Below are 24,042 nucleotides of genomic sequence, written 5' to 3'. Positions count from 1 at the left end.
TTTTTTACTGTCACAAGCATGAATTTCATGTATAAAATTTTCACCCTTTTTTATCATCATTTTGATGTTGACAACAATATTTAATTCGGAGATCTTTCTTCAGATTATGCCCTATGTAAAATAAACATGGTTTTTTTTTATTATTTTTGTTTTGAAAAATAATCTATTCTTCTTTTATTCTTTTTTCTTCTTCTTCTTCTTTTCCTTTTTTTTTTTAAAAAAAAAATGAAGTTCGGTCATACACTAAGAACTTCTTTAAACCCAGAATGGACACAATATTATTTAGGTAAGTTATTATCTTTGAGTTATATAAGCTTCTCCTAACTTTATAGTAGATTACGACGAACTCAAGTCGATCTTGAAAAAAAAGTTACCTCATCAAGATTGGACAGAGGAAGATGAGTCCAAATTTGTGGAAAAACTTGAAAAGGATTTAGCAAAAGTTTATAATTTTCAAAAAGTAAAATTGTCTGAAATTACTAAGCATATTCAACAAGAAATTAAACAAGTAGATACATTATGTGAAAAAGCTGATCCTCATGAGGATGAATTTACAGAATCTGAAATTGAATTAAGTCAGATTATTGCTGATGTTCATGATTTGGCGAAATTCACTCGTTTGAACTATACTGGATTTTTAAAAATTATCAAAAAACATGATGTAAAGTATAAATATAAATATGTATATAAATCTATCAATTATCAGAACTATTTACAGATTTATTTGTATTTATATATATATATATATATATGCATATATATTTTAGAAAGTTACTAATTGGATTATTAAACCAATGTTTATGGCAAGATTAAATGCAAAACCATTTTATAAGGAAAATTATGAAGCTTTAATTATACGTATCTCTACTTTATATGATCGTGTTCGAACAAGAGGTAAAGAGCGAGGTGGTGATGCTGGTGCAGGTGGTAAACAATCTGCTTTTATAAGAAATACAACAAAGTATTGGTAACTATTTACATTATCATATATGTGTATATATACATATATATATATATAGTATCAAATCTTATTATTAACTCTCACTCACTCACTCTCTCTCTCTTTAAAGGGTTCATCCTGATAATATTACAGAATTAAAATTAATCATTCTCAAGCATTTACCTGTTCTTGTATTTAATCCAAATAAAGAATTTGAAGTACAGGATTCTGCTATCACAAGTATTTATTTTGATAATGATGATTTTGAACTTTATATGGGTAGATTAGAAAAGACAGAAGGAGCTCAGGCAATTCGAATGCGATGGTATGGTGGTATGGACACAAACACTATATTCGTTGAACGTAAAACACATCATGAAGATTGGACTGGTGAAAAATCAGTTAAAGCTCGGTTCCCAATTAAAGAAAAATATTTAAATGCCTTTTTGAATGGAAAATATACTACAGATGAATTATTTGCAAAAGTGAAAGAACAAGGTACAAAGTCAGAAAAGGAAATTGAAGATATGGAACAACTTGCTCAGGAAGTTCAATACACTGTCTTAACAAAACGTCTTCATCCTTTAATAAGAACCTTTTATAATCGTACTGCCTTTCAATTACCTGGTGATGCTCGTGTACGTATCAGTTTAGATACTGAACTTTCTATGATTCGTGAAGATAATCAGGGCATCATTCGTTCTGGTGATAATTGGCGTCGTACGGATATTGGTATTGATTTCCCATTTAAACAATTACCTGATTCAGATATTTGTCGTTTCCCTTATGCTATCTTGGAAGTCAAATTACAGACTCAATTAGGTCAAGAACCTCCTCAATGGATCACTGAGCTTGTCAATTCTCATCTAGTTGAATCTGTCCCTAAATTCTCTAAATTCATTCATGGTTGTGCTACTTTATTAGAAGATAAAATTAATGTCTTGCCCTTTTGGTTGCCTCAGATGGACATTGATATTCGCAAATCTGCTACAGGTGCCTTTGGTGTCAGACGCCCTGAAACAATTCAAAGTAGCGCTACATCGTTTGATTCATCTGCCGCAGGTGATGGCTCCAAGTTGACTACAGCAGATAGTGTCCAATTAACAATGGCTGAGGCTACAGAACATACACCTTTATTACATCGACAACAATCAGAGGCCTCTTCTTCAGGAACTTTTCATGGAGATGAAGAAGAAGCAGTTGGAAGCTCCAAAACAACAGCGACAGATACGTTCTTAAAGAAATTATCACCTGCTGGTCTTCGAACTGTCTTTAAGAAATCTAAAACCATTTTCAGAAGAAAGCATCCGTCAACAAGACGAGAGTCAGTCACGACTACAACTCGTCCACGTGCTACCGTGCCTATCACTCCACCACCTGCAAAATCTTTCTTTGCTAATGAACGTACTTTCTTATCTTGGCTTCGATTTACGTTATTATTAGGTGCTTTAGCTGTTGGCTTATTAAATTTTTCAGATCATGTAGGATATATATCTGCTATTATCTTTATGATCGTGGCTGTTACTATCATGATTTATGCTCTCTATATTTATCATATTCGAGTGGGTCTAATTGCTCGTAAAGAAATAGGCGACTTTTCAGATAAATATGGACCTGCTATGCTTACTTTAATTATGATTATTGCTGTTTCTATTAATTTTTATCGTAAGTGATATATGATGAAAAAAAGGGGGGAAAAAATCTTTTTTCTTGTTGTTGTAGTTTTGATATTTAATACTATTTTTTTTTTATAAATAGTTCGTATATCAGCAGAAAGCTTAGCTTAGAATAATAAGGATCTAATTAACTGACAGAAAACAATGATATATGTACATGTAAATATTATATTTAGAATAGGTTTAAAATGAGTTGCTATATATTATAACGTTAGTTTATTATTATTATTATTACTATTATTATTACTATTATTACTATTACTATTATTTTTACTCATTATCATAAAAATAAAATGCAATCTATTTATCTATATTTGCATACCTTTACTAGTCATTAGTATCTGGTAAAAATACAAAGCAACAATTTATCTACTGTATAAATGCTAAAATACAAATGATAATGCTAGATAAAACTAGCGGAAAGGGGAAGCTACAAAGTAAGTAACTAATGAGATCATGATTAGCCGACTTGGGATCAAGAGATTAATATTGTGTATAACAGTCAGTTATATACATATAAGGATAATATGGTTATTGTCGATTTTTTTTTGAAATGCATATATACATATATATTACAATGATACATTCGTAATATGTATAGCCAATATCTAAAGTATATAGATATCGGCATTCGTGTAGAATTACTATTCAAGATCAACTGTTTAAAAGATATATAAGAGAAAAAAAAAAAAAGACCACTTGATCCAGTTTTAAAGAAACCCCCCAGATAGAAATACTAGTGTTGTTTGCTCAAGGTTGTGTATACTGAACTATAATTAACCATAGTTGACAATTGAATCAATTGACTGTTCAGATCAAATTAACAAGCTGTTGAGAAATGATGACACTTTAATCTTTAACATTTCTAGAGTATCGTTAGTTTCTGATTTAATAATTAATTTGGAATGAAGCTATCATCTTTTAAAAGTCTTGTGATGAGGTTGTTGGATAAGTTATCACGATGGTAAATGTGGGGGGGGGAAGAAGGCAATGTTCCTTTTTTTTTTGTAAAAAAGACAGATACGGTAATGCTCAGTAGATTATTAGTGTTGCTATTTCCTTCAGATTACAATCAAAATTTACTATTAAAAGAGAGAGAATGAAGAATATATTATATGTATATATAAAAAAAAAAGGAAGAGAATAAAGTATCCAGTAAAACTGATTGCGCTGTCACGAAACACGTTATATAACCAAAAAACGCGTTTTATACAAAAAAAAAATTTTAATTTTTTTTATTAGAACCTATTTCCCCTTTATTTATTTATTTATTTAATTCTTTTTATCTACAAAAAATTATAAATGGTAACTCAAAAAAATAACTAATTCAATGTTAGAGAATCCTAAACTAATGTAACCATAGTCAAGCTTGAATCCAGATCGTAAAAGAAGAAGAAATAGTGACATTCGTCAAGGTGAATCAGCAGAAGTTGGCAATTCCTCTTACCCTGATCCCTCTTCTATTCTTCCTTCTTCACCTGCTGCCTTTTTCTCTGAGGCAAATTATAGAGAGGAGGCAGAAGAGGAAGAAGTTATTGATACAGCATTTGGCGATGATAATCTAGACAATTCAGATGATGATGACATTGATATTTTTCAAGATGCTGAAAGGTACAAAATCATTATTTGGAAAAAGAAAGAAAGAAAGAAAGAAAGAAAAAAGCATAGACAAAAATATTCATTTGTATATTATATAATATTATAGAGATTATGTTGATAACGAAAGATTGGATAATTATGAACAAGAAGGCATTGATGATGCACAATATGAGCCTTTAGATATAGCTGAACGTAATGCGATTGATAGAAATTTAAACAGACGTGATGTAGAGATTAGAAGAAGAGAAGGTCGAGTAGCAGGCGCCTTTATTTATGGTTTAGATGATGAATCAAATGATATTCAACCACCAGTTATTAGACGTCGACATATTTATGAAGCTCAGGATGTTGATCAAGATGAAGATGGTGTTGTAAGTTTTATGCGTTATAGAGAAAAAGGAGACAAATAGTTAAATATTAGTTATTTAATTCTTTATTAGCCTGAAATGTCCTTAAATGACCTTCGTAATGTTAAAGATTCATCAATTGCAGTTTGGATTACGAGAGAGGCAGTACGACGAGGTATTAAACGTGAATTTAAAGACTTTTTGCAGACTTATGTGGATGAACATGGTACATCTGTTTATGGTGAACGTATCAGAGATATGGGTGAACGTAATAAAGAATCATTTGAAGTCAATTATGAAAATTTAGCAGAAAAGAAAGTTATTTTGGCATACTTTTTATCCAATTCACCTCTTGAAATGTTGAAAATTCTTGATGAAGTTGCTTTAGAGGTTACATTAATGCAATTTCCTGCCTATGAACGTATTCATCGTGAAATTCATGTTCGTATCACTGATTTGCCCGTTAAGAACACATTGCGTGAATTAAGACAGTCTCAATTAAACTGTTTAGTTCGTGTGTCAGGTGTCGTCACTCGTCGTACCGGTGTCTTTCCTCAATTAAAGTGGGTCAAATACAATTGTGGTAAATGTTCAGCCCTTTTAGGTCCATTCTATCAAGATATTCATAACGAAATTAAAATCAATACATGTCCAAGTTGTCAGAGCAAAGGACCCTTCCATGTAAATATGGAACAGACTGTGTATCGTAATTACCAAAAATTAACTATTCAAGAATCTCCAGGCACAGTCCCTCCTGGACGTTTACCTCGACATAGAGAAGTGATTTGTCTTTGGGACTTGATCGATCAGGCCAAACCTGGTGAAGAGATTGAAGTTATTGGTATCTATCGTAATAATTTTGATGCCTCACTTAGTACCAAAAATGGTTTCCCTGTATTCGCAACAATTATTGAAGCAAATCACATCAACAAAAAGGAAAATATGTTTGCTGCTTATAAACTAACGGAAGATGATACTAAACAAATTTTAGAAATGGGTAAAGATAAGAGTATTGGTAAGAAGATCATCAAGAGTATTGCACCTTCCATTTATGGTCACGAAGACATCAAGCGTGCTATCGCCTTAGCCATGTTTGGTGGTGTTCCAAAGAATATTCAAGGCAAGCATATTATTCGTGGTGATATTAATATTTTAATGTTGGGTGATCCTGGTACTGCAAAGTCTCAATTCCTCAAATATGTTGAGAAAACAGCTCATCGTGCTGTATTTACCACAGGTCAAGGTGCAAGTGCTGTTGGTTTAACAGCTTCAGTACATAAAGATCCTATTACACGTGAATGGACATTAGAAGGTGGTGCCCTTGTACTTGCTGATCGTGGTGTCTGTTTGATTGATGAGTTTGATAAAATGAATGACGCTGATCGTACATCTATTCACGAAGCTATGGAACAACAATCTATTTCTATTTCTAAAGCTGGTATCGTTACCACATTACAAGCTAGATGCTCTGTGATTGCTGCTGCTAACCCTATACGTGGTCGTTATAACTCTTCTGTTCCTTTCGCTCAAAACGTTGAATTAACTGAACCTATCTTATCACGTTTTGATGTACTTTGTGTTGTAAAAGATTTAGTGGATCCTGAACAAGATCATATCCTTGCCACTAATGTTATAGGCAGTCATGTTCTTAGCCATCCTCTTCATAATGGAACAGATGACAATTTCGCTCAACCAAAAGCTAGAGATCCAGATATTATTGATCAAGATCTTTTAAAGAAATATATCATGTATGCACGTGAAAAAATTCAACCTAAATTACAACAAGTTGATGAAGATAAATTATCACGACTTTATTCTGAATTAAGACGTGAGTCTCTTGCAAATGGTAGTATCCCCATTACTGTTCGTCACTTGGAATCCATGATTCGTCTTGCTGAAGCAAATGCTAAGATGCACCTAAGAGAATATGTCCGTTCTGATGATGTAGATATGGCTATTCGTGTTGCATTAGATAGTTTCATTAGTGCACAGAAATACAGTATGATGAAAATTCTTCGTAGAGTAAGTATTATATGTTTAAAAGAGACAAGTCAAAAAAAAAAGAAAAAAAAAACAACTAATACTCTATTTAAATAGCGTTTCATGAAGTTTATCAGAAACTCTCGAGATGATTATGAATTATTATTTGCTACATTAGACGATATTTGTACTGAAAAGCGTAAATTATATCAACTTCGCTATAGAAGACTTCCAAATGAAGTTACTATTACTCTTTCAGAATTTGAAAATAGAGCAAGAACATTGAATGTTCAAGACGTGAAATCTTTCTTCAATTCAGAACAATTTAAAAAGAATAGATACAAGTTGAATTCTAGTCAAGGTGTTATTATTAAGGAATATAATTAATTTCATTCATATCTGTTTATCTCCCTTTCAAGTACATTATTAATTTCTCTTATAAATATATACTTATACATGTATCTGATTTGTAATATTATAAAATAAAATAAAATAAAAAAATAAAAATAAAAATCAATCAAGCAAGTAAGCATTATTTTATTTTATTTTATTTTATAAAAGCCAATAGCAGTAAGTGTAAATAAGTCCAAGCTATCAAATACAATAATTACTTAACCTTGTCACACAGCAACAAGGAACATCTGAAAGACAAAGTAGGATTCACGATGATAATAAGAGTTCGTTTGTAAGAACAGCCCAAGATGATAAAGTGAAGTGTATATTAGATATTAAAAGCCTATACCATTGCATTCGAAGGTGTGTGTGTGTGCGTGTGGAAACAATAACAATAATTGGAGATTAGAGGATAAAGAAAATCATACAGACTATTATGATACGATAACCCGCTGCCTCTTCTATGCGAAAGATATACACATGTGTATATAATTTTTTGCCTTAGCATTAAAGACTTGAGTAACCAATATAATTTTGAGCCACCAGCATAATTTTTGACCTAAGAATATAAAAATCATAAGCTGGTTATAGTATATACATATCAATATATACATATATACATATATATATATATATATATATATATATATATATAAACTTACTATAAAAATCATAAACTCTATATAACAATCATAATATTCATATAAAAATCAAGCGTGTAATTGTATTTTGACAAAAGCTATTAAATTTATTGTTATATTCATATTCTATCCATGTTTCGACAATCAGGAAAAAACCTTTTAGAGTGGCGAATTCAACCTCGACAGTCCTTAGCTGTAGCCTTTTCGACTGCTTCTTCAATTCTATGAGACACCAACTCATTACTTGTAAGGAGCGTTTTACGTACTTCAGACTTGATTTTTGCCCAACACTCTTCAATTGGATTTAAAAACGGCGAACAAGGAGAGAGAGATAAAGGTGTATGCTCGAAATTATGAACTGCTTTCAAGATTGCAAGTGTTTTATGTATTTTGGCATTGTCCATGACAATATACATATTTTTTAATCCATGCTTATTAAGCAGAGTAGCTATTTTTTCAACAAATAACAAAAAGTGACTTGAATTGGTTTCATGTGGAAGGCGTCTCTTTGTTCCTCTACCCTTACTTTTTTTGTTTTCTATTTGACTTATACATCTGCTGCGACATTGCAATACATTCATAGGCTGACAGGCAACCTAAAATGCTTAAATTGACACCTTCTGGTAGTACTTTTACTTCTGCTGGCGTTCCTTTTTTTTTTTTTTGAATATGCTACGGGACGTACCATATTTTTTTAAGTCCACTTTCAATTCCATTCTCATCCAAATATTCAAGAAATCGGCTACGTTGTTCAATTGTACTTTTGGAATTTCGTTCTAATATTCTTGACTGAGTACGCGTGAGAGTAAATTGGGAGTTTTTCTGTTATATGACAATAGATAGTAGCTTCACTAACTGTTAAATCTTGAAAAGCAGCACAAAGATCAAGCGTAGCATCTTTGATGATACAAGTAAAATTCTTTTCAACATAACCATTAAGGAACTGAGAGTACTCCTCTGTAAACTTTACTTACCCACTGCAAAAAAATTGTCCGTCGTACGTATGGAGTACTTTACGTCGTACGCCACAATTTAAGCTACGATTTTTTTAATTTTTTATTTCTACTTATTTTTAATATAAAACTTCCAAATAAAAGATATATTATGTTCAATATACTATCATAGAATAAATATATCCAGAAATATGTATATAGTTGTCTACTGCTAATACTCATTATTTCTGTAATGTTTAAATTTACAGCTATTTTGGCTGTGTGTTTTTTAAGGGGTAAAATTTCCCAGGTACAAAAATTAGCCAATAAAATTTCTAAAATTTAATATTTAGCTGAATTTTAAAAGTACTTTTTAATTTTTCCCTTCAGGTAAAATTTACAAATGCATTATTTTTTCAGCCATGCAAAAAAAAAAAAAAAAATCCATCATTATTATGTATTTTTGATTAAATCAAAATAAAATACATTATTTTATTATAAAATTGTTTTGTCTTTTATCTAAAAGTGAATACAATTTAAATTAAAAAAAATGTTGGAAACAATTAATTATAAAAGTAATCTTCATTTCCATTACAACATTAAAATTGACATTTCGAAATGATGGTGGCAATTAAGTTGAAATGCCAAACGAATATTGAAACATTTAATAAATAACATAATTGAAGAGAAAAAAAAAGTAATTAGACTATTTGAATTGTGAAATTAGAAAAAAAAAAGTAATCACACTTTGTACATTTTGAAATTACAGAAAAAAATACTTATTTTTCCAAAAATGGATCTATAGAAAAATCATGATCATAGAGGAAATTAATAAAATGACTATCTTCCTACATCATTATTATTTCTTTTTTATTTCTTTTCGATTAATACTTATTTACTTACAGTTATTTTATTTTCTATAGATATTTATAATATTCAAGATAGTATAAAGATTTAGAATATCCTTATTAACGAATTTATACTGACCAGTTTTATTTCTTTCTTAGCAAAAGAGTCTTGTTTATGTTGGTAGTAGCTTTTTCTACTTTTTATACAGAGCATTTTTCAATGATATGTTAAAGGTAAGATAATAACTATTGTTTATATTAACACATATACTGACTTGTCTATTATCTTTAATCAAACACGTTTTAAACAGGTAAATAAATGTATATAAAAAGGTAAAATAAAACATAACATTTATCTGTTAATTCCAAAGGTATACTTTCTTTGTCTAATATAAAATATACCAGCCTTATCTTTTATTCTCTTCTTTTAGGACTTTTTACTTTTTTTTTTCAAATAGCTTTTGTCCTTTTTGAAAACCCCTTTTTTTTGTTTTCGGTAAGTATTTTATTCTTTTGAATACCAATACTTTTTTTTATTTTTTATTTACTAACTAATCAACTTTGTTTATTATAGATTGTTTGTTTGCTTCTGTTTAACTGCTATAATTTAGCTTCCTGGACCCCTATCATTATTATCTCTGTCTTTTTCTCTTATTTATTTGTATCTATTTACTGCGTAATTGTACTATTTCTTTTTAAAGATGCAAAGGTAAGTGCAGTCGTATTTTCTATTATTAATTGCAAGAAATATCCTTTTTTTTATTATTGAAAAAAATAAATTGCTTTTGCAATAATTCATTTGCTATATATGCCATTATTATTATTATTACTATTCTAAATGTAAATAAAGTCACATTTTATGTAAACAAACTATATGTTTATTTTTAAATAACGTCCAATAAACAAGGCAATAATAAAAGCCTAATATGAATTGAATGTATTTTATAAGCTAATAAGTAATAAAGACCTAACGTAAATAAACGTTATTTATGTTGCAAAATACCAATGATGGTTCATGTTTTTCAAAGAAATAGCCAATCAAATGTAAAAAGTTATATGTTGTATGTATGGAGTACTATACGGCGTACGCAAGTACGACGTACCGTACGCCATATATATCTAATACGTTCGTACTGCGTATACCAGCGTACTATATAGCGTACGTGCGTACGCCGCATAGTACTCCATACGTACGACGGACAATTTTTTTGCAGTGACGTGCATTATTTCTTTTAGGCTTGACTTTAGTTGCTGGTTTATAACCTGATAAAATTTTGCCTCCGTTTTCTTTCCATTATTTGTTAAATTTGTAAGCAGCTTGTAGGTTCAATTCCTGCCTCTGTTACAGCCTTACTAATATTCATATTTTTATTCTGTAGCAAAGAAATAAATTTAGCTACTTGTGCAGGCTTATCGACAAAGTTTGGTATAAAAATAAAAAATAGAAAGTTATGGCAATTATTGAAACTGCAGTAAGGTATGCCTTAGTTATTGGTGTATATAAAGATATCCCTTTGTTCTCTTTTTGTTAGAAGAATTATAAATTATTGTATGCTCCGTTGTCCATTGTTTAACCAGATTGATGAAAAAAAAATCTATTCAATCTACAGTACTTGTAGAGGAAAACGAAAAAGAATTGCATACATTTACGTATCAAAGAAACTCAATTCAACAATTTTTATAACTAGATATACTCAATAAAATATTTTTTTATTTTAAAAACATCACATTATAATTATTTTAATTATAATTTATAGCAATTAACGTTTGGGAGAGTAGAAGGTGGGGGGGAAGTTTTCACTTTTTTCTTCTATACTGGCCACCAATCTTCTTCTTCTTAAAGCTTGATACTTTCTATTAACTTCTTCAGCTTGGTTTACCATGTATTTCTTGTATGCGAATATAATGCTCAATATGGTTTCGCAGTCATCCATAAAGTCCATAAGATCTACATCGTTCCCAGGAAGGTATACATCCGCAACTTTGTTTACAAACACAGCAGCATCAATGAAATTGGCATTGAAAAAGTATCCGGAAAGTCCCACAAAATTCATGCCAATAACAGTGTTGTGTCCTTCTAAAGGAAATATATTTGACAATATACTTTTGCTTGTACGTATATTTTTATTCTGTTGAATAGTGATGAAGTCATCTTCAACATCCATCTTCTTGAACTCCGCATTTGATAGTTCAACGGTGATTGTAACGTTCTTAATATTGACCGTTTTCGTTTCTACAATCATGTCTACTTTGCGGCCAGAAACGTACGCAGATGTTTCTCCGAACTCCATTTCATTTAACATTCTGTCAAACTTTGTTCCAGTACTGTTAGTTTCTCCAATTCTCAGTATTACATTTGCTCCACGAAAAGCAACAGAAAAAATACTCTTCCAGTATACAAGGTAGTTAATCTCGTTGGTATTACTTTTGCAGACACCGAACTCCACTTCATTCAATATGATTTCCATCATTTCCAAAATCAAATACTTCATATTCACAATACAATCCTTGAAACTTTTTTCTGACATTATTTCATACTTTTGCTTGACAATTTCAGATCTCAAGCCATCAATTCCATCTTCCAAATATACTTGTTTTAATTTGATAATGTATTGTTTAACATCCACTTCGTCAATCTTCAATGATTTATGACCGAAAGCTTTTTTGGATACTTTCATTTGGTATTTCTTTAATTAATGCATTATTGTTCATATCAATACAGTTAACGAGTCCTGACAAATAACAGTGATAAAATGATTTTTTCACCTTTGTCATACTTGTATATTCAGGGAAACTGTCATAACAAAATTTATACATTTTGTCCTGTATGGTGTCTCCGTGGTATATACGCTTGATATCACTTATATCGACGTCTTTCCCTTGGAATACTTTATAAACATGTTCATATAAAGGTCTCAATGCTGGATTGATAGAGTCTTCGCTGGTATCAATCACCAATACATTATCATCACCATTACTATTCACTTTGTCTTCTTTTTCTTCTTCTTCTTCTTCTTCTACTTCTTCTTCAGCCTTTCTTTTTCTGGCAATATTATTTAAAACAACACTTCCATTATTCTCTCCAGCTACACCAATGGTTGAGTTGTGGAAGTTGTTCACAGTACTGCCTTCTTCTTTCTTCTGCTTCTTGATATTTTTCATGTTTTTGTCATTTTCTAATTCTCCAATAAATTTTTTGATTTCAATAGGTACATGTTGTAACTTTTTGATCTTTTCAGGATCGTCATGAAACTTCCGCTTCAATTTACTTGCAATATTTTGGTGAACACTTCTGTGGAAATTTGAATAGTTATACAAACACCAATCAATAGCATTATGTTCCTTGAAAAACTTGCCAACTCCAGTTTCACTTTGTTCTATTTTATATTGTTTGTACCGTGAAGGACAATTAATGGTCATGATTAAGAAGAAGGATAAAAAAAATATTTTTCGCGCTTATATATACCAATAACACCGTTACACAGTCAAAGAAGTCATAGTCTATCAAATGATGTCTCATTGTTACACCGATAATAACCCACCAATTTTTACACAAAATATCTTTATCTACATACAGTTTATGCAAAAGCATTAGTCCTTGATCTTGTAACATAAAAATGATTTCACGCGCATTAATATGATTGGTTAGGCTCATTGTCTCTGTATATGCAATTGTATAAAGACATTCTAATGTTATTATTCCAGTAACTTATAAGAGTATTCAATGTTCTCATTCATGTCACATCCTTGATCTAAATAAAATACCAATTTAATTCTTTTTTTGTTCTCAATAGCATAATTTAGTTAACAATATTTCTACACAACACGTAGTGTTTAAAAACTTTCATACAGCTTTAAAAAGAATTTAAACCCAGTTTTAAAGATTTTGAATGAGTTATCATACAATACAAAGAACACTTTTTGTTGCATTGTGAGACTATCAGTTCTTTTCACATCAGCCTGATCCTTGGATGTGCTTGTACAATTTATTCATGTCATTTATTTTCAAATAGGTACCGCTGAAATTTATTATTATTTTCCTCTTTCCTATTGCATTTGATGTACAAATGAAGTTAATACTACAAATAGGAATGTCTTTATTCCTCAATTTTATCATATAAGAATCCACTGAAGATATTCCTTGATATTGAAATATACTTTTCGTCTGAAGTCAAACACATTGGTACTCGATCATACTTACTAAATAAAGTACGTTGTATATGTCAACAATAAGTTGTTTGATGCACAATCTTTACAACATAGTCTGTAATAACTTTTTATTAACCATTTTAAGAACAAACAAGAAGCAATATAAAAGTATATATTATTATTTCAATAAGAAGAAGTTGCGAATCATAAAGTATGAGTGACCCAAGTCTTCAAACCAGCAACTAAAACAGGAGTAAATAGAATTCAGCTAGAAAAAAGTTAGTCCTCTTTTTCTTGAAATAAAGGTCGATTATTTTGAAAGATCTTCAACATATAACCTAGAAATAAAAGGGACAAAATAGTTAAAATAGAGGAAAATATCAATCTGGTGACTACCCAGACTCAAGCAACAGCAATACATGCCACCACAAGAGTGAGGAATTGGTTAGAGCAAGATAAGCCCGCAAGTCAAACCAAGGTTGAGCCAAACTAGCCAGCTCCTGTCTTACAAAGACCTACAACAGGAGAAGCATTTGTCATCCTGTGATCAAGTTCGGCTTTCCACGATGCAAAAAATAGTTAATTATCATCATCATAAACCAGAAGCTGAGTTAGATAGACATCTACATAAAAACAATTGGAGTTCGTAAAGTTATAAAGAAGCATTTAAAAATTAGCTACTTTACAATCAATTTACGAAAGCCAATGTGGTTTAATAAGAAAAACAAGGAAAAAAAATTCTCTCATGAAATAGCCTGAAATTTGCGTGATGACGTATAAATTTATGTTTGAAGATTTTTGTTATTGATTTTTTGGGGCACAAATCAACTGGGTTAGGGTTTGGCTTTTAATGGTACAATTGTAGCATCTTCATGTTTTACTATTGCACTTTTTCTTTTTTCTTTTATACTATAAACAACATGCCATCGAATTTGGAAACTTATTAAATAATTTGAGTTGTAAATAAAAGGAAAGAGGTTTCAAACTTCCAGTTTTATCCAAAAAATGATAAAGTCCTAGATCTTTTTCCTTTAATGAAATGTTTTTCTTTTTACTAAGATATTTTCTACTTATGAATTGAGCATAAAGCCCATATTTATGTTTGTTTTTATAGAATATTTAAGCCAAAGAGCCAAAGCCTAAAAGTTAAGCCAAAAGAATCTTACGATAAACTTGATAAGATTTGTTTGAGCCATTACATTCAAGCTCCTGCTGTAGAGAAAAATTCTCTTTACTTAATTAACTCTTTGGTGTTGTTCATCGGATAGTCTTTAAAACACTTGGTAACTTTGATCTTTGGTGTCCTCTTTAACACATCTCTATCATGCTGTGTTGCCGTTGCCGCCATATCTAATATAATTTATGGACACATACACTTATGGTTACCTTCTAATTTACTTTCTGACTATTCAATTTAATCATATATATTTGTTTATTGGTAAATGTTCAAGTGCTTTAAGTGATAAATTCTAACTACACATAAATAATAATAGAAATCTTCAAATCACTTTTATAGTAACTATATTGGTTCTATGTTCTGTAGTTCTTTAAAAAGACAAGCTTTTTTGTCTTGCAAGTTTTTGTTTTTTTTTCTTTTTTTTTTATTGAATACAGTGTATTATGAAGTGTTTAAAATGGCAAATCAGAAATAAATATATTTATTACTGTTAGAGTCTGTTAATAATTTTTTCTTCTGGATCTGTCTAAAACTATTTATTGGTCTGTCATCTCCCTTTTGCCTTTTAATATAGTCTTGATACTACTTGCTTGTTAGGCACCTTCATTTTGTTGAAAAATCTCATTCAAGTACCACTCTGTTGGTCCGTAATCTTCTAAAAACTCGTTGCATAATTGTGGCAGAAGTGGTTAAAGCGCTTGTGAGCGTACTAATGCAATTGTAAAAACGTTGCCTGAACTATTGTAATAGTGCTTGTGCTTGATTGCACTTGTGTACTCTTTCCACTTCGGTTTTTACATAGGACAATACTAGTCGGAATATGGAGTGCCCTGAATGAGTCTGGAACGATTTTTTTTCGAGGGTTGCAACTATAGTAATAAATAGTATGAAGCTCATATTAAATAGCTCTTGTTTGATGGTTATTCTTGATCTTAGTATATTAAGCAATCTTATACTATCAAACGTGCTAGATAATCAACTGTATCATGTCTATTGGTCCCATACCTTTTATTAGCAACCATTACTATTCATTGTTTAACATTATTCATCATTCTAATATAGCAAAAAACTTATTATTCAAACACAAATAATTTTTTTTATCATTGAGCTAATGATTTTTACATTGAATTTATGATTTTATACTTTTGAGTCAAAAATTATACTGGTGGCTCAAAAATTATATTGGTTACTCAAAATTATATAACGCCAAGGCAAGAGACTATATTTTTAAACGCAAACCACTGTAAACAGCTTTGTGTCTGCGTCTCTATCCTGAGTATCGATCCTATCCTCTAGTTACCTACGTCGAATGCAGAACGCAGCCAAGTAGTCCGCTGGCGCCTAGGTTGGTTACCTGGTGGTGTCCCCTAAACCCTGCATCTATCACCCTAATGCTCTGTTCACAAGATCTCATGCTATACGGTGCCTACATATGCATCGACGATTACAAATGCCTTTGACCGAACCCGACCCTTTGTCCTTCCTCTTGAATAAACTGCCAAATAAACAAAAGCGCAGGCCGCTAATCTCATCAGGTTTTAACACATTTGTCTTTTCCGCCTGGACAATTTGGTGGCCTGCTATGCGCCTTCTACTTTATGAGCTTGACTACCTTCGTCATGGTGAGCTTCCTCCAGAAACTCCCCCCCTTGGTACAAAATTTGTAACTTTATTACGTAACTCCGCATCTAGTATTTGTTTATATTTCCTTTTTTCCTCTTCCCTTCTCTTTCTTTTTTACCCTTTTGCATATCAAAAGGTTTTTTAGTACACTTTTATCCTTTCTCAAACTGATCCGGATAATCTAATACGCCAGTATTATGTGCTCACTTGGATTTTTACATTTTTGTTATAAATAATTAACTCTTTAATTGTATACAGCTTTGTAGCCATGTAATAATATTAGCATTACAACAATTTTGCTTATGTTAGTGGGTGACTTTATGTAAGTGTTTCTTTTATCACAAAATTTATTGATTATTTTTGTCTTTCTTTCTTAAAAGGCATTGTTAGATATTCTTGTTAGCAGATGGAAGAGCTGGTGTAATTTTAAGCATAGTATGTGATACTATATCGGAGGATGGTGTAATTGGAATGATCGGAGCGCCACAAAGAGATTAAGTGTTAGCAGGATAGTGTTATTTACAGGAAAAAAACAAAACAAAAGCAAAACAAGAGCAAAACAAATAATATCAGTCAGAAATCACTTGTCAACATAACCATTAAAACGGTTCTCAAATAATAGTTTTAATATATTCAAGCAACAGTAAGAAGGTAAACTGTGGTGAAAGGAGTCCACTTATTTTTCATCTATGAGTTATATATATATATATATATATTATGAAGACAAAAAAAAAAGATACCTATTATTCTTTAATCAACTGTACAAGAATCATTTAATCTTCTTCCTGTAAAACAAAGTTCGCTAATTTTTTTATATAAATAATTGGCAATGTGGTAGAAGATGGAAAATTGCGATTTCTTTATTTCAAATAAATGCGTTATATGTACAAGATTTGAAATAAGAGTATATATGTATATATATAAATTGGAAGGAAAGGAAGAAAAGATGATCAGTAATAATAGTGTGTATAAAACATATATGTATATATTAATCATGAAGCATAACAAAACATGTGTAAATGTGTATTTCTTATTTTTTCTTGTACCAGACAGGAAAAAAAGGAAAAAAAAAACCAAAGCATAAATAATAGTAACAGTAAACCCTCCATAAGGATAGTACAAAATACCTTCTAATTAATATATACATTCACAAATATAAAAACAAAGGAGAGGGAGGAAGAGAGAGAAGCCTAATATTCTTGTTGTTAGTTATTCTTCTTTAACAAAGCCATTCGCTTCTTTCTCAGCTTGATTAATAAACAAGGTGGTAGTCGAATAAGATGATCGTCTACAGTTCCAACTTCATGAATGCCCTTTTTCTTACTATCTCTCTTCAAGTGTCGATTCAAAGCATCCTGTCTAGCAAAAGATTTGTTACAAAATTGACATGGATAAGGCTTTAGACCAAGATGAAGCTTTGCATGGCGATTACGATCATGTTGCCTAGCAAATGCCTTGGAACAAACTAGACAAACAAAGGGTTTTTCATCTGTATGAGTCCTTCGATGTGATTTTAGATTATAAGTACGTGTAAAAGTCTTGGTACATCCTTTGTATTCACAACGGTACATGGCATTTACTTTTTTTGGAGTTTTCTCTTCTACTGCTGAATTTTCTAGAGGACAAAAAATGGATTCACGAAATGCACTACTACTACTACTACTATTACTACTATTACTATAGTTTTCTTTTCCTGAGTTATTATTGGCGGGAATTAGAAGGGACGATATCTGAGAATTCATGATGGTAGTAGTAGTCGGTTGCACAATAACCCCTTTGTTTTGGTGGAGTAACAGCATTAAATGAGAATGATCATTGTTGTAAGCTGCGGATGAATGAGTAGGTTTTATGTGTGGTATATTAAAATAATCGAAATCAGATAATAAAGGTGATGAAGTACCATTTGATCCATAAAAGAGTGAGTCATCAGGAGAAACTGGTGGGGATAAATAACCAAGAGTCAAGATAGAAGAAGATGAAGTATCATACATCGAATAATAATTATTTGCTGGGTCTTCATGGACTAAAGTAGATGGATATAATGGTTGTGATGATAAATCGTTTAATGTGTGTTTCATATTTGCTTGAAACGAATGATCATATTCTAGTAAAGAAATATAGCTTAAGTGTTGATGATAAGGTATCATCATCGTATTATCTAATTGAGGAAAAAGTTCATAAGGGGAGAATTCCATATTACAAAAATAGTATATTATAGAAGAAATAAGAAGGAACAAATTTTTGTTAAGAAATAAAAGCATTTATATATCAAGTCAAGTTCAACATTAACGTCTGTGTAACAACCACGTTAATGTGTAAATTGTAGCTTATTTCGTTCTGGGATCCACTTTATTAGTTCACGTGGTATATAGCAAAAGGCTTCAGTGTATATTATTATTATTATTATTATTATAGCAAGTTTTTATTTTATTTTATTTATTTTAAATAACTACATAAAAAACAACAACAACTTAGATTCAACCTTTCTTAAATTCTCCCTTCATTCGACTTGAACGCGTTAAGAATTGATTCGTTAGTACTATCACGTAAATGACGTTTTACGTTTGTTGCGCAAAAAAGTCAGAATAATAGAAATGACTGGATAATATTGAATAAACGTTTCATGTGTATTTTTCTGGTTTGTGTAACAACATATTTTTTTTTTCGCTCGAATTTTTACTGAAATTTCCTTATTCAGGCTACCGATTCACTAATTTCTTTTTTGGATATTTATGGGGAAGGGGAATTTTTTTTCCCTGTGTATATGTACGTGTGGAAAAGTTGGAATTACAGAAAACACGGGTATTATAAGAGTAATTTTCATTATAATAGATGAAATCAATTATATTTGGATTGTTACCCTTTTTTTTTGTTCAATCTTTCTTATGCTTACTACTACCCCCACTCACCATTTTATCGGCAAATCAATCATGTAACACAAATCGTATCGTTCTACTTTTTCGTAAATCTGATAAATAATTTCTACTACTGCCTTCCTTTTATGTAGATATCTTCATAATGAATAGCACATTCTTAAAGTTTATCTCTTATTGTAACACTACACACATGGTAATAGTTTGATGTTTGTGTTGTAGAAGAAGGGTCTGCTTATATAACCTTTGACATTTAGTAGAATAAATACAGGGTTTTGAATAAATATTTGGATACAATTTTTCTGTCTTGGGACGGCAAACTCTTTCAGTGAGACGAATTGAGATACTATGCAACGCTTTTGAGACGATATTTTTCACAGTTGAGGCAATAAAAAAGGAAAAGTATAGATCTTTTCTTTTAAAAAAAAAGTTGGTTGGGATAATTTTGAAAATGTCGTTCTTGGTATAGACATCCACCCTGAAAGTTCTCTGCAATGCATTATTCTAAAATGAGATATATTTTATTGATCCATTAAGAAGATGTGAACAATGATTGAGAGACCTGTATTTAAATGTACTTACAATGCGACTGGTTGATTTTGTCATTTTCCATATATCAAATTGTCAGTTTTAAATGCATGTTTTATTGTTTAATGCAGATCATCAAGCCATTCTTTATCATCTAATGATAATACAAGAATTTTCTACAGTTATAGGAGCCTTTCTTACCTGAGCTTTGTCTTGATGTGAATGGCAGCTCGTTGATTGGCGGACTTGCGTCCGTGAATATGGAATATTTTTTAAAAAAAAATATGTTTTGAATGATGGTTTTTTTTATACTGTAGTAGTTAATAATTCTGTGTTTAACTGATTAGAAAAGACATACATATCACTAACAAATATGTTAATATGAGCTTCGGCAATTTTACTTGACAAATTTTCTTCAATCATCAATCACTGACGCTTCAACCTTCCCTCTAATATAGCTCAAAACTGCTATATAAGACTCAATTCAGGTGAATAAGGGAGACAAGTATATCACTCTATAATTCCTACTTTCAATTTTTCTAATTATTGGCTATTGGCTTCAAATTATATATTGAACAAATTATACGTAACAAGATAGCCTCTCATCAAGATCCGTGATGTCAAAAAGTTCATTCAAGAACTTGACAAAGCGAGCAATGATTGAGCCTCTTGCTATTGATTTATTATTTTCATTGCCATTACCTTCGGCGATGTCTACGTACTCTATAGTGAGTTTCCCTACAAAAGTTTCACTTACAACTTGCTCTTTCCCTTTGCTTTTTTTTTTTTTTTTTTTTTTTTTTTTTTTTTGTATAATCAAAACCTGAATCCTTCTACTCCATAAACCACTTATATCTTGTCTACATGTTGATTTCAGAATTTCTAACTTTGAATATAAAAATGGGCCTTTTGACAGTTATAGACATGGTATTCTTCAAATGATAATTGAGTTACGTCTTTGAAATAGTGGAGTTCATAAATTGTTAGCCAACGATTCAATCATATTTTCAGTAAAAAGCCGAGAATCTTCGCCTACTAGCTTTTTAACTCCTCAGGCTCAACAATTTGGATTCTGTCTAAATAAAATTACTCAAACCCTTTGTAATGTGTAAACAGGTATCCTTTTAAAGTAATAGTTTCTTTAAGTTGCAGATTCAGACGAGTTTACTATTTTTTTTAAGGCAAATCGTTTCGGACAAACTCGCATAGCCAGTTTAGATGAATTGCTTCTTTTTTTTTTAAGACACACAAGAATTTTTTTTTATATACCTGTTATAATATTTAAGGCCTTTCATAATCATTTGCTTCCAATCTAGAAAAATATAAAAGACTTCATTCACTACAATTCTGCGGAAGAGTCCCTTTTAGCATAACAAAGTTTCTCTGACAAAATAGACTATATTGATTAAACTATACATTATAGTGAAGTTCAGATACTCGTTAACATATACACATTATCTGTTCTTGAGCCTCAGCTAAGTCGAACAAAAGAAGTTGAAGCCTTTACTGATAATTTTCAGGAAATCGCCATCTCTAACATTCACAAATATAAAAAAAAATGCAAGCAAGACTAAATTGAACGCCCTGTGAGATGAAGTTTTTGAAAATTGTACAAGTTATTATTAGATATCATAATTGAGTATTTATAGTTTATTAATATAACTTGGCTTTGTGATCTGTGTAAACTATATATTCAACATTTATCTGTTTTAAATACAAAAAGATAAAGAAAGAGAAGCAGAAAAAAGACAAGTCTGTACAAAGAAAAAATAATAAGGAAAAATGACAAAGGCTATTTATATATATTTTTTTTTAAGGCAAGTAATATTAATAGACATATGATCTTTGGAAAGCGAATACTGTCGTAGTAAAGAATTATGTAAAAAATTATTGTTTGCAATAAGATTTATTTCTATTCTTTTTTCTCCTTGGGCTGTCGCTGTTACCACAAATATAACAAATTATTATTTCTGGGGTAAGTAACGCGTTAATATTAATTCACAGTGAATATTACAGCTATAACAATAATACCAATTATTTATATGCTACTATTATTATTATCATCCACTAAGATGTTATTACATGACAATATTCGACATTATAGATGTATATATAATATGTATGACTTATGTAAGTGATTATGTAACGGCATATAACAATCATAGCTCTATTGAATTCTTATTATTACATACTATTATTTTAACAATGACTGTTATTAAAAATAAATGTAGAATGGATATGATGCTGTGAAGTACAGTACACTAGTTTTATTTGAATAACCTCTTTATTATTTAAATAAATGATGGTTCATTTCTATTGACTTAGTTATAAAGACAACTACAATCATAGCAATATCTATGATAGAAAAAAATCTACAGGAGTAACAGGAACACCAAAGTATTATCTTTTTCTTTTCTTTGACATTTTTTCCAAGATAAAGTCTTTCCAATCACTAGAAGTAATGATATCTTCTTCCAATGTTATACCATCTAATTCACTAAGAAGCTCCTTTTCTAAATCTTGATCCATTTCTTTTGCATTATTCTTGTATTTTTCTCTTGCTTCTATCTCTTCTGTACTTTCAGATCGAAAAAGGAAATCATTCTCATCTTGAGAGTCAAATGTCATCATTTCTATTTCATATCTGTACTTGGCTTCAAGAATAGCATTCAATTTACTATAGTTTAAAAAAAAAACACGTCTTTTCAAAGAAAGCATTGCAGCGAGAAGGACTGCAAAGGAAGCACAGTGGGTCTCATCTTTGGACATAGCAAATGAACCTTCTATGTACGTAATATAGCATTTGCTTGATATATACTTTGTTGCATAGATTGTCAATTTTAGTCCCCTCCCACTGACAGGTAATTGTTTCCATTTGCTCCATAATCTTCGCACTCTTTATCTTGTGATTCCACAATTGAAATATTGCGATCTGTAATATTTTCCCTTCTTGACGATCCGACTTCACACCTTCTCTTCCAGGCTTCTCTTCAGCGGAAATATAATCATTGTTATCATTAATATTATGTAAAATAAAGTCAACGCGCTGATTATCAATATTATCAAACTGCTTTGTCGTGTTTGAATAGCAATCAGCGCGTTTTGATATGAACTTATCGTCACTAAAGAATATCATGTCCCATACCGATGAATATACGTTGGTGCGAAACCAAGATTCGTTGTGGGTAATGTATGAAAGTTGTTTCGATGCCCACAACTCTGCAGCGTTAGTAAACACCAGTCTTATGTATTTGCACATACAATCCATGTTTCTGTCTTTATAAAACTCTTCCAATAAATCGTCAATATTGTCTTTGTTCTTGCATTTACTTATGTTAATCAACATTTCTTTTTCTTTGGATGTTGCAATGGGTTGCAGATCCAATTTAAGCTTGTGTTTTAAGCCATTTGCAAAAATTTTATATCTTCTAGATATTTTATTGCTCATGAAACCAAACTTCCCTTCTTCACCAAATATTCGTTGCATAAGTGTTTCATTTTATCAATAGCTATCATATTAACAAACTGAGACAAATCAGACCGTGTTGTATTTGTTAGTGGTTCACTATTGCTATTGTTCATTTCCAATGCATTTATCTCCATTTCTTCTATAAATTGAGTCGAATATTGTGCTGTCTTGACTAGCTTTTTTATTCTTGTAGCAGTACATATTTCGTATATGTACTGATTAAGAGACTCAATCTTTTCTTTTTCATCATCGCCGTCATCTACATTGTTTCTTGCTTGATAGATCTTCTGCACTTCTTCTGTATACAAATCGCCTAGAGCCCTTAACTTGTTTTCAGAAGGTGCGAAACGAAGGTTGTGATCGAGCAATATTTCTAAGGCGTCTTCAAACTTCCAAGTTAAAAGGGGCGTTTTGGCCAGGTATTTTGATATAATATTTTTTATCTTCTATCAAGTTGAATACCTTTGTGGAATTTACAGTATTTCCACTGTCAATTAGCCACTTTGCCGAAAAAATTGGTCAAGTTTTTGAACCCAATTAATCAGCTTTTTGAGAAACAATTGGTCAGTTTTTCCCAAATTGATGAGTTAGTCAAAGTCAAAATACTGTTTTTTTTTTGTTCGTTGAAATGATAGCGAAAGAGTATTTTATTAGACCGGCTGTTTGTTCTTGCAGTCTTCAAATCTCTTAATGGAGTGTCGAATAAAATTGTGAAAATGCTCGAAAGGAACAATTTCACAGCCGTCAATAATCCTTATCGTCAAAGTCTCAGTATTCTTTAAAGGATAACACTTTACTTTGAATTTGACAACAAACCAGAATTGCTCAATGGGATTTAATTCCGGTGAATAAGGAGGAAGGTAAACG

At 30.8% G+C, this 24,042-nt stretch overlaps 6 protein-coding genes across 6 annotated transcripts; 3 read left to right on the top strand and 3 right to left on the bottom strand.

The window, feature by feature from the left end:
* Nucleotides 1-225: 225 nt before the first annotated feature.
* BX663DRAFT_401685 (VTC domain-containing protein) lies at nt 226-1,923 on the top strand (the record flags this gene model as incomplete). The annotated part of the gene is made up of 4 exons (XM_051522222.1): nt 226-286; nt 336-661; nt 768-967; nt 1,071-1,923. Coding segments are annotated over 4 exons (1,440 nt in total), but the record flags the coding sequence as incomplete, so codon positions are not given.
* Nucleotides 1,924-2,289: 366 nt separating this feature from the next.
* On the top strand, nt 2,290-2,601 carry BX663DRAFT_408600 (uncharacterized protein; the record flags this gene model as incomplete). Its single annotated transcript, XM_051522270.1, has 1 exon — nt 2,290-2,601. A coding segment is annotated over one exon (312 nt), but the record flags the coding sequence as incomplete, so codon positions are not given.
* Nucleotides 2,602-3,878: 1,277 nt separating this feature from the next.
* On the top strand, nt 3,879-6,988 carry BX663DRAFT_451088 (MCM2/3/5 family-domain-containing protein). Its single transcript, XM_051523751.1, has 5 exons — nt 3,879-3,921; nt 3,980-4,227; nt 4,322-4,586; nt 4,656-6,584; nt 6,660-6,988. The coding sequence occupies exons 1-5, from the start codon at nt 3,919-3,921 to the stop codon at nt 6,927-6,929; spliced, it is 2,715 nt and encodes a 904-aa protein (XP_051384565.1). The 5' UTR covers nt 3,879-3,918; the 3' UTR covers nt 6,930-6,988.
* A 4,128-nt stretch (nt 6,989-11,116) lies between these two features.
* Nucleotides 11,117-13,165, bottom strand: BX663DRAFT_586171 (uncharacterized protein; the record flags this gene model as incomplete). Its single annotated transcript, XM_051532245.1, has 2 exons — nt 12,123-13,165; nt 11,117-12,043 (listed from the first exon to the last, which is right to left on the bottom strand). The coding sequence occupies exons 1-2, from the start codon at nt 12,774-12,776 to the stop codon at nt 11,117-11,119; spliced, it is 1,581 nt and encodes a 526-aa protein (XP_051384564.1). The 5' UTR covers nt 12,777-13,165.
* A 4,477-nt stretch (nt 13,166-17,642) lies between these two features.
* On the bottom strand, nt 17,643-17,891 carry BX663DRAFT_403804 (uncharacterized protein; the record flags this gene model as incomplete). Its single annotated transcript, XM_051522235.1, has 1 exon — nt 17,643-17,891. A coding segment is annotated over one exon (249 nt), but the record flags the coding sequence as incomplete, so codon positions are not given.
* Nucleotides 17,892-21,838: 3,947 nt separating this feature from the next.
* Nucleotides 21,839-23,193, bottom strand: BX663DRAFT_541591 (uncharacterized protein; the record flags this gene model as incomplete). The annotated part of the gene is made up of 3 exons (XM_051530788.1): nt 21,839-21,897; nt 21,967-22,383; nt 22,487-23,193. 2 exons carry the CDS (start codon nt 23,191-23,193, stop codon nt 22,107-22,109), a joined length of 984 nt encoding a protein of 327 aa, XP_051384562.1. The 3' UTR covers nt 21,839-21,897; nt 21,967-22,106.
* Nucleotides 23,194-24,042: the final 849 nt, after the last annotated feature.

The sequence above is a fragment of the Cokeromyces recurvatus genome, assembly GCF_025118155.1.
Source record: "Cokeromyces recurvatus strain NRRL 2243 chromosome Unknown BX663scaffold_7, whole genome shotgun sequence".
NCBI lineage: Eukaryota > Fungi > Mucoromycota > Mucoromycetes > Mucorales > Mucoraceae > Cokeromyces > Cokeromyces recurvatus.
The sequence above is the reverse complement of the archived record's forward strand: the minus strand, read 5'-3'. Positions and strand labels throughout refer to the sequence as shown.